The 10,711-nt window shown below is 51.4% G+C and overlaps 1 protein-coding gene across 1 annotated transcript; it reads left to right on the top strand.

Moving 5' to 3' along the window:
• Positions 1-4,821: 4,821 nt before the first annotated feature.
• On the top strand, positions 4,822-10,138 carry CCDC42 (coiled-coil domain containing 42). The gene is made up of 7 exons (XM_032801694.1): positions 4,822-4,898; positions 5,344-5,449; positions 5,735-5,839; positions 6,708-6,905; positions 7,466-7,687; positions 9,288-9,446; positions 10,040-10,138. The coding sequence occupies exons 1-7, from the start codon at positions 4,822-4,824 to the stop codon at positions 10,136-10,138; spliced, it is 966 nt and encodes a 321-aa protein (XP_032657585.1).
• Positions 10,139-10,711: the final 573 nt, after the last annotated feature.

Raw genomic sequence — 10,711 nt, 5'->3', positions numbered from 1 at the left:
CACAGATTTGCAAGAGATGTCAGGATCACTGAATCTGCATTTTTTGCTGAACAAATGTTTTGGTCAAAACTTTTTGCAGAGCTCTAGTAAAGATGCCGGAGCCATGTGAACACTGGCATTTACGCTGCACCATTGGAATCTATTGTACCCCCCTTCTCAGCCAGTGTGGACAAGGCCAAAGTGGAACAGACTGTCAGGGAGAGTCGGCCATTTCCAGCCTGTATCAGAGAGAACCAAACCTTGGAGAGCCTGAAGCCTGAAATCCAGCCCTAAGGACTGTTTCTCAAAGCCCATTCTCTGTTCACTAGGAATAAGCCCGAGCCTGCCTCTTTCCTTTGGGCAGCATGTGAAGGGCAGGAAACCTCCCTCGTTGATAAAAGATCACGTCACTCTGGCACAAACGTAACTAACTGCAGCTTAGCTGCTGTAAATACATCTTGCAAGGCAGCCTCAGTGTATACCCTCCCTGGTCTCGGTTGACAGCATGAACTCCGAGCAGCAACTCTCATACACCCACTGGGAGGAAAATTGCACAGATGTGCTTTGTCTTTCAGAGAGAGACCGGGGTCAGCTCAGCCCCAAATTCAATGGGAAGGGAAGAGAATTCAGCAAAAGTGAGAAACCAAACTCTCATTACAGCACCTGCTGCTCTTCAGAAATCCTTTGCTAGGAGGCACATGCAAGAGAAGCTCTTCTCTGAGTAGTGCCAGCCCAATGCCACAGCTTCATGAGTCAGCTTACCTTACCATTCCTTACAGGGGGGGAAGCCATTTGGTCAACAAGGTCTTTGGTGTGGCAACAACTGGGGGAGCAGTTCACAGCCAACAGCTGATTTAACCCAGCTGGTGGGTCTGCTTTCCTGCCTCAGTAACTCATATGGGGTGAGGGGGCTGCTCCACCCAGCTCCTGCATCTGGTGCTGGACTCTGTATGGCCCCCCACCTCCACGCATGCTATTAGCTGCTCACCACCCCCACCCCTGTATCCACACCCTACACACTACTGCAGTAATGCTTGTACAAGCCATGCCTTGTGAGGGATCGCATGAAAGCTAAGAATGCGCTGGCTGTGAATATCACTGCAAAGCGCACGAGTTAGCTGTATGTGTGACTTATGAATTCCCTCTATGTGATGTTACTAGAATGGGTTTAAGACCAGACCGCCTAGGCTAAGCAAAGGTGATAAGCAGGTGTGTCCGAGATGAAGGAATGGGGGTTTACCTCAGCTTACATATCAGCCATAAACAAAGCTAATCCAGTAGGGTTATCCTGAGCCTGAACTGCAGAGACAGAGAATTAACCTGGCTCCTGCACCCCACAAAGACACAAAGGCTGGATCCCCAGGAGGTCTGCCTGACTCCTAAGACAAAGACACTCCTAGAGAAGCCAGCAATCACGCAGCAAGGACATGTCAAGATAAGCCTTGAAGAAGTTAATGGCTAATGGCAAGTTTGAGGTTATTTAATAGCCAATCAGAAAATGTTGCTGGAGGAGAAGGGGTTCCCCGTGGAAAAAATTGAGTTTTTGTTGAAAGAACAAAACCCTGACAGTTGAAAAATTATATATTCCCACTAAAAGCTGCCAAAAAATTGCTTGTCAGTTTTCTGACTATAACAGACCCTCTGTACCAGTGTGTCTGCAGCACCAGATGTCCCACCACACGCCACTTGAGCAGTTGTTTCAGCTCAGGTACTACCCTCCCTGGTGCTCTTTTACTGGGATGCAGGGTTGTCTCCTCATGCTGCCCATGGTTTCACAGAAAGCCCATAAGGAATAACATGAAACAGCCTCCCATGAGTCTTTTCCACCAGTCATTCATCTTGGCCTTTCCTCAGACTTATACTTTTCTAATCCCCAAAGAGAAGGAGACTCCATACCCTTTTCTTCCTGGTGTCTTCTTATCAAAATAAATCTTTAAACAGTTCTGGCCATCTGAGGCTTAACTCCTACAGCACAACCGTGCCTGAGCCCTTAGTCCAGGCAGTATCCCGCTGACAACCTTCTGCCTCAGCGCCTTGCTGCCCTTGCCCAGCTGAGAGAGATAGGTCATTAATCAGCCACTGGTGCCTCCTCCTTTGGGCTGACTTGGCTCCCAGAGGAGCTGATCACAGGAGCTGTCAAGGCTGAATCCCCACTCTGTCACTTTGAGTACAGAAGGTAGGGGACTGCAAGGATTTTAAAAATTAATACTGGCCACTCCAGGCTTGTATTAAACTCCCAAGGTTACAGCTTTTCTCTGACCTTGGCTTGGTAAACACTGCCACCAGTCAAATGCCAAAAACCCCCTTGGACCCAGGAAGGTGCACTTGGGAATTCCTCCCTGTGGGGTACCATCAAGCCTTTTCACCCCCACCTCTGAGGAAGACCTGAGAAAGAAAATAAAGGAAATTAGCTGTTGCTACCAGCTAATCAAACAACATGTACAAATCTCTTAGGACACCAAAAATCCAATCCTGTTCTTAAAAAAGGTAAATTTTATTAAAAACAAAGAAAAAGAAAATACATCTGGAACTTAGGCTTTTGTTAGATTTTAAAAGAGCAATTCCAAAAATTAAGCACCCAAAATAGCTTTCTTGGGGGTTCAGCTTAAAGGTTATAGGCAAACAAAAGCATCTGGAGTTAGCACAGAGGAGAATAATAAGCCAAAATGAAGAAATAAACCTGATCACATCTATTTAAACATTGCTAATTTACTTATGTACTTTTGGGGTTTCAAATAAGTAATTCTAGGTATGATCTGATGATTTTTCATACCTCGTTTAAAGCTTTACACACCATTTCTGCTGCCCTCTTTCCCGCAGAAACACAACAGACACAAAGGGAAAGCTTCTTTTCCAATTTTAAAATGTTCTAGCCTTCCCATTGGCTCTTTTGGTCAGGTGCTCACTCCTTTTTTTTTTACCTGTGGGCTTATTAACCCTTTACAGGTAAAGCAAGCAGAGAACAGACACCAAGAGGGATTTTACAGCTAACTGGCTGGCTGGGTGTTCATAAAGTGGAGCTCAGCTACCCCCGCTTCATTTATCACAGGGGCTGATCCCACTTCCCTTTCGACAGGGACCAGGCCCCTGTGACACTGACAAACAATTACAAATGTTGAAGGAAAGCAGCCACTTACCAGGAAAAAATTCTTTTCCTTGGAAACCCAACTTCACACTGAAAAAAGGGTTTCAACACAGTTTTTTTTTATCAGCCTTGTTTGTTAATCAGCACAGAGCCATAGCACTTTGCTGCTGAGCACCTACCTGTTTGAAAGGATCCACTGGAAAATAACTTCATAGGTTAGAGACAATACCTTCACCTGCAGCCACACCCAGCCAGGCAGAGGTGCAGACCCCAGGGCACTAGAGTCATATGCTTCCTGTGAGGTTCTCCAAGCAGCTGGTTGCCATGTTCCGTGTCCACTGCAGTCTCTCAGTGGTCTTGAGACATAACTCCGTGTACAGCACATTGCAGTAATTCAGTCTGGAGGTGACACAGGTCTGATCACTAGGGCAAGGTCCCTGAATCAGTAAGAAAAAGGGCACAACCTCCTGGCCTAGCATAAATGATAAGCAGCAGCTTTGGGCAGTGCCACTCTTGGAGCATCCTGAAGCAGCTGTGGCTTCAGCAGAACCCTCAGGTTGTGAATCTGGATAGTAAAGTGGGGAAAAATTCTCCTAAGCGAGGGATCTCATCTGTGCTCTGCCAGGCACGTCTCCACTCTGGCAGGGTAAAGCTCAGCCAATCAGAAAACAAAAGGGTCTGTCTCAGAAGGTACAAAACTGGGGATGAAAGCCAGCCAGGTCTCTGGTCAGGGAGGGGAATGCTCCATTTGCATGGCTCAGATGTCATTGGGATATTATTATTTATCACAGCATGAGTCTTCACAGAGCTTCTCTGTGTTTTGTTTTGAGTAAATATCTTAGATCTACTGTGTGTGTGTGATTGCCCCCATGTTGGCCAACACAGGTTGAACTGGGAACCTGCAGAGCTAAAAGACTGCGGTGCTACTGCTTGTAACTGTGACTAACATTACACATACCCACATGTAATTTTACACCGATCTGATGCTCACCTCCTCCTAGACACATCTGCCTACACACAGGAGCTGCCTTTCCTGCTGGGAATACTGCAATGGTTGCAAAGGGCACAGAGAGTGGTGACCCTGGAGAAATGTCACCTGTGCAGGGTGAGGGAACCCCCTGCCATCCCACAAACCCTGGCAGCAATAATGCTCCGTCTTTACAAAACAACCATGTATGTTATGGCTAAACCCTTGACAGCTTTCCCTCTTCCTCCCTTTTCTCATGTCATGGCCACTGCCAGCTCAACAGGCTTAGCGACGCGGTGCATGGGGGCCAGCAGAAGGTGCACAGGCTATGCACTGGGCTTTCAGCCCTGCTGACACAGACCTCCTGTGAGGCTCATCCGATTCCTCCTTTCCCTAAGGGGACATGGAAGAAAAGGGGAGGATGCAGCAGTGGAGCTGAGGACTCGGGGGGTGGCTCCCTGCAGCCCAGCCAGATGGGAACAAATTTCCCCTTAAGGGACAGGGGCATTAAGGTTGCTAAGTAACCACCTGGCATTGTTCAACCCTGGCTGCTGGGGTTCCATGGATTCCAACGGAACGTGGAGCCAGCCACCAAGCCTCTGTCTGCTGGGGGCTCCGACAAGGAGGGAGGGGAAGAGAGGGCCTTGGGAAGAGCAGGAGGGAGGCGCTCAGGGACTGTGGGTGCATCCCACTCCAGCCCGCTAACTCCCACATACGGCAGCTGAGCTGGGCCCCAGGGAGAGCCTGTATAGGTGGGGCCAGAGCAGGGCTCGCCAGGGGAGCAGACACAATGGCCACCATGGAGGAGGAGGACCTGTCAGAGTATTTCCGCATGCAGTATGGGCAGAAGCTCCTGAAGCTGCTGATGTGAGTAACACGCTCCCCTCCTCCTCCCCCTCCCATCCTCCTGCTCTCCCTCCCCCCCACTTCTATGGCCTTCCACAATTCCACCCTCCTCTGCCCCGTACACCCACCTCCTTCTCTCTTTCCCCCCTACTTCCAGTCCTTCCACAATATCCCTCCTGCCGTCTTGTGTCTCCACCATCTCTCCCTCTCCCACCTTCCCTTGCCCTCCCTCCACCTTTCCCCTCCCCTCCCGGCATGAGTAGAATTCAGTCTCCGTGCTCATGGGGCCCTGGGTTTCATCCACACGTGGCGCTCTGCCATGTCACCCCAGCCCTGCCTAAGTAGCTCAGAGCCTCCAAGGCACAAGCCAAGCGAATGGCGAGGCCGTCTCCCTTGCGATGGGCAGGCAGCACTGAGCTCACAGGCTCAGTTACAGGCGGGGAACGCTTTTGTATCTTTGCGGCAGGAAATTCCCAGCGCCGGAAGAACAATCCCCATCACCGTCCATTCGGCTGCTGGAGAAGAAGAAAGAGGCCACGCTGGTGCACAGGGCTATGGAGGCTCAGAAGGAGGTGAGAGAGGCATTCGTGACGGACCCTTGCCGTGACTATTATGATCCACAGCACCAGCTACCAGCTGGGCTTCTTCAGAGCCATGCACACCCTGCTCTGTGCCCTCCATCTTCTGCTGGGTCCAGTCTCCTCAGGCACCCCCTGAGAGGCACAGCACCAAATCTGTCCCTTTGGCCCTGCTTTGGAGGGTCAGGGTGTGGGAGCACCGACTATTGGCACTGGAAGGGGGGCTCACTGGATCAGAGTAGCTGGCTCACCTTTGGCCTTTCTCCACGATCCCTGTAGGCTTTCCGGACGAGGATGGAGGCCCTGAATAACCGATGGGAGGAGCTCAGGGCCAAGGAGATTCAGCTGAAGGCTTATATAAAGAAATTTGAGCAGTTCATACAGGTACAGCCAGTCCTGCGGCACTCACATAACATGCCCCTGAGCTGTAACACAACCGCCTGTTCCCATTCCATATGAGGGGCTCCTCTATGGTACACCCACACACACCCATGAGCTGTAACATAGCTGCCTGTTTCCATTACATGTGAACGCGTCGTCTCCTCTGTGGTACACCTGCACACACCCCAGAGCTATAACACAGCTGCCTGTTCTCATTATGGGTAGAGGGCTTCTCCATGACACACCAGCACATACCCCTAGCTGCAATGCAGCCGCCTTTTCCCATTATGTGTAGATGGCTTCTCCATGATACATCTCACACACCCGTGACTTCTTGACTATCTTCTCAGCATAGAAGAGGAATTGATGTTTCAAGGCAGTAGCCACGACTTTATCCAGCAGGGCCCCTCCCGCCTCCACTCTGTATCACAGCCAGAGACATTCTCGGGAGGGGTTGGCTAGGAGTGGGTTGCCACAAGCCTTCAAGACCAGCTTTGTCATGCCCAGCTTAGGTGGCATCCATCCCAAAGCCTCAGCCAACATCTTCCCTCAGTGCTGGTAGCAGGATGTTCTCTGCAGCCCTCCTTAGGACCAGGTGCCAATGGCTGTGGAAGCTATGGGACCCCATCCCCGCTGCTGGTGACTGTCTAGCTCCATTGTTGTCCATTAGCGTGATCATGGCTCATCCAGGCTTCTTCTCCCCTCCTCTTCTCCAACCCGCCATAGTCTCTCTCCTCTTCCAAATACTGCTGATGTTGGAGGGGCACGGGGCTGGAGAGGAGGCATCTTCTTTTGATGCAGTCACATTGCTAACCTCCCACATCTCTTGTCTTGGGTTTTCTTTCTGGGGTGGTGGTGGGGGGATTGCTAGGAAAATGACCAAAAGCGAATTCGAGCCCTGAAGAAAGCCAACAAGGAGAAAGAGCTGAAGAAACAGAGGGTGAAGGAGCTGGCAAAGGCCAAGCTGGACATGGCAGTCCTAAAACAGGAGCATCAGCGGCTCTTCAACAAGCTGCAGCAGTACTCCATCTTCAACAAGTACCTGGAGAAGGTGGTCGAGATGTCGGAGGTGAGCGGGGATGCTAGGGGCTCCCATGCGCTGAGATGGGGAGCTGAGATGGGACCATAGGCAGGGGCAAAAGTCTCAGGGGGAGATGAGGGCCCAGGGTTCCCTGCAGCTGGGTTAGTGCAGAGAGCATAGAGGAGCTGAGATGGGTTTCCCTCATGCTAGAAAGGACCTGGAGTAGGGAGCAGGGCCGTGTGGGAGGGACCTGGGGAAGGGGCTGAAGGTTTTAGCAAAGTGGAGGTGGGACCCCAGGGGCCTGGCCAAGGGAACAGAGGATGAGGCTGGGATGAGCAGGGCCATCCCATGTATGCGTGGGATACTCAGGCTGGGAGAGGTGTGATATTTTCCTGGGATGGGGTGATAACAAAGTTAGGACACAGGAGATGCGCTGGTGTGATAAGGATACTCTGGGGCAGATATGCTATTCTCCCCAGTTAGAGGGGATGGGATGTCCTTTCTTCCTTGCCTGAGCTGGGTCTTGGTGCCACCAAGTGGCAGTGTGATAGGCTCCCGTGCACCGTGCTGCGCTATGGGGCAGTAATGCCCAGTGTGCTGTGCTGCAGTTTGAGGAGATACGGGAAGTCATTGGCCGGTACAAGACGCTGGTGGGCATGCACCAAGATCTCATGCAGTCGGCACAGGAGGGTCTGGAGATGATTGAGCAGGCGAAGGTGCGCCTGTCGCACTACACCGAGGAGAAGGACGACGAGATCCTGCAGCACAACAACGAGCTGGCGCGCCTGCAGATGCGCTTCGACCACGCCCGCAGCGATGTCATTGTCTGGGTAAGGCGGGTTCCCATACATGCACCCCGAGGCAGCCCTCTTCCTCCCCTCAGACGCAGGGGAACTCCTCCAGCTTGCTGGGCAGTGGTGGGACAGGAGGCTGGCAAGGCAGCACGATACTGCCACCCTGTTTGCTGGGTGGGTGCCTCACCCCGACCCAATGGGTCAGCCCAGGGTTCAATCTGTGACTGCACTGGGCAAGGACAGACCCTGGGTTTCAGGGTGCTGGTGGGTCACAGAATCATAGACGTTTGCCCTGTGCATAGCAGGAAAGTTCCACTAGGTCGATTTCAAATCAGCCCGTCTACACCAGGGCAAACCTCAAATGCTGCTGCTCTTGCCATGATTTTAGTCTTGCCTGCGTTGGTTCTGCATGGTGACCTAAGCTAGACTGATTTAAGAGAGGCGTAACCCAGCATAAGGCCCTGATTCATCGGAGTACTGAATCGTGGGCCAGTGAGACTCCGCCTACACGTCATGTTAAGCACATGTTGCTTAGTCAGTAAAGCAGTGGCATGACGTGGGGGCATTTTTTCTAATTTAGACCAGACTGCTGGGATATGAGAGACCTATTTGGTCATATCCAATCTATCCCCTACCAGGGCCAGGGCTGGATTGTTCCCCACAGTAAGGCCTCCGTGGCTTTGTCTGATGTAGCTGTAAAAGCCTCAAGTCTTGGGGCTTTCACCAGTCCCTTAGATGAGGATCCCAGGGCTCAGAAACCTCAGCATGGATATGGTTTTGCATGTGTTCAGTCTTTTCTTTGACCAGTTGTAATCCATGATTCCAAATTATACCCCTTGATTCACCCCTTTCTGCTCCCTCTTTTCTATTTATACCCTTCAGACACCTACAGTTAATTGTTATGGTCCTCCCAGTTTGTGGTTGGTAGCCAGGGTCCTGTGAATGACGGGATGACACGCCTGCGTAAATAGCTGCATAATTCCCTGTTTTAGAAGTGGCCGCAGAATTGTGCTCTGCAATCCAAGCTTTTGTTTAAACTCACAACAGAAGTGAAGAAAACCTTCCAAACGTGATGCATCCTGTCTTATTGTTTGATTCAAGTTCTTTCCCCATTTCTAGTGCTGTTAGATTTGTACCATTACCTCTTTGAACAGTCCCTGATGAAGGCACACTGGCTGCTGCTGCTGGTGTGGATTGTTTTTCTTTCCCAGCGACATTGCAATCTGCTGCCTCTTTAGCAGGGTATTTTTCAGGTTTCTCCAGCCCTTTCCAGTGCTTCCGGATGGTCCATACATCTTCCCTCTGCACCATGCTCACTAGACTTAGCTCCCCAAACCAGCTGCTCTGAACTCTGACCTGCTTGTGCAGGTGCATTCTGGGAACTTGCCACTACCCTGCTGAATTCCCTTAATGATGATCACTGGCTATGACTCATGATCCCAAGCCGAGCCGAGCCTTTTCCAGATGTGAATGGAAGTGAACGGACAGACTGATACTGTGTAGTGTCCAGGGCGAGGGTGGGTACTGCCCAGGTGGCATATGGGCCGCTATCAAATTGGCATCTCCAGTGCTTCGCCAGCCTCTCTGCTGAGCAGCGTATGTCCATGCTTTCTGCTGTCCTCTCCTCTCGCCACAGGAGTCTCGCTGGGCCCACATCCAGAACACAGCTGCCAAGAAAACCCTCATGCTGGGCACCATCAAGATGGCCACCCTGAACCTCTTCCAGAGTGTGAGCAAGCAACTGAAGGAGACCTTGAGCGTGCCTGTGGAGGACACCCACAAGCAGCTGGACATGGTACAGCCAGGCTGACACCCACCCCTCACCCCGGGCTCAGAGAAGGACAGCAGCACCTGCCCCGGCTGCAGGAGGGGCCTGTGCTCTACACAGGAGAGGGCTAGGAGACAACAATGTATCAGGCACCTCACCCCATCCTGGAGGGGACTCTCTAGGACACAGCTGGGGTGCCAATGGCAAAGCAGAAGGGGGGGAACACCAGCAATAAATGAGCATGGAGTCTGAGTTGACCCTTGCCCCTCTCGCCCCAGAGAGGGGCTGGTGCAGGGGAGGGAGGGTCTATTTCGGGAGGCACAAGGCTGGATGAATTGGGACGGCGAGTGACTGAACTGGCTACAAATTCCTTGTGTATCTGGGCCATTGCTCCACGCTTTCATTAGCTGGTTTCCTGCCCTCAAGGACTGGCCCCCAAAGAGCCATTCCACCTGCTCTAAGCTGGGGATGCAAATGTCCAGTCCTCCTTCTCTGCAGCCCAATTTAAAGCCATGGGAAATGTGCCTTTCAGAGCAGCCAAACACTTGCCATTCATGCTGCAAAAGCCATTCCAAGCAGTCCTAAACCTCCAGCCCTGCCATCTCTCTTCTCCACCCCAGATCCAGCAATTCATCCAGGACCTCTCCGACATCTGGGCAGAGGTGAAAAAGAAGGACACCCAAAGCCGATCAATGATAGTTGTGGTCAAGGACGTGTAAGCGAAACACCAACTACCCCTGTTCTGCCAAGGGAAGGCTTGGCCAGCTGAGACAGGAAAGGAGAGGGTCTCCCATGGATGCTGCAGACTGCACTCAGTGCTCTCCATCCTCCTGACTCTGAGCTCCTGCGCAAACCAAGACTGTTCGTGTTATAAAGATAATGTATCCTAAGGGCCACGTCATTTTCATGGGGTTTGTTCCTCACGTTACATTAAAAACCACCCCAGCATGCCCTGACATAGAGCTGGGGGAATTTCTCCACTTATACTTTGTTGTTGAAAAATATGACATAAGAACAACCATACTGGGTCAGACCAAAGGTCCATCAAGCCCATATCCTGTCCTCTGACAGTGGCCAATGGCAGGTGCCCCAAAGGGAATGAACAGACAGGTTATCATCAAGACACCATTCCTGCCAATCCAGCCACTGATGGACCTATCTTCCATGAATCTATCTAGCTCCCCTTTGAACCCCGGTATAGTATTGGTCTTCACAACACCCTCTGGCAAGGAGTTCCAGAGATTGACAGTGTATTGTGTGAAAAAATACTTTCTTGTGTTTGTTTTAAACCT

The sequence above is a fragment of the Chelonoidis abingdonii genome, chromosome 13 (genome assembly GCF_003597395.2).
Source record: "Chelonoidis abingdonii isolate Lonesome George chromosome 13, CheloAbing_2.0, whole genome shotgun sequence".
In the NCBI taxonomy this organism is placed as follows: domain Eukaryota; kingdom Metazoa; phylum Chordata; order Testudines; family Testudinidae; genus Chelonoidis; species Chelonoidis abingdonii.
This window is presented reverse-complemented; position numbering and strand designations above follow the sequence as displayed.

Coding starts and splice junctions, on each gene's coding strand:
- CCDC42 (XM_032801694.1), top strand. CDS start 4,822: ATGGCCACCATGGAGGAGGAGGACCTGTCAGAGTATTTCCGCATGCAG. Junction 7,688..9,287: donor GCAGCGATGTCATTGTCTGG/GTAAGGCGGGTT, acceptor CTCTCGCCACAG/GAGTCTCGCTGGGCCCACAT. Junction 9,447..10,039: donor CCCACAAGCAGCTGGACATG/GTACAGCCAGGC, acceptor TCTCCACCCCAG/ATCCAGCAATTCATCCAGGA.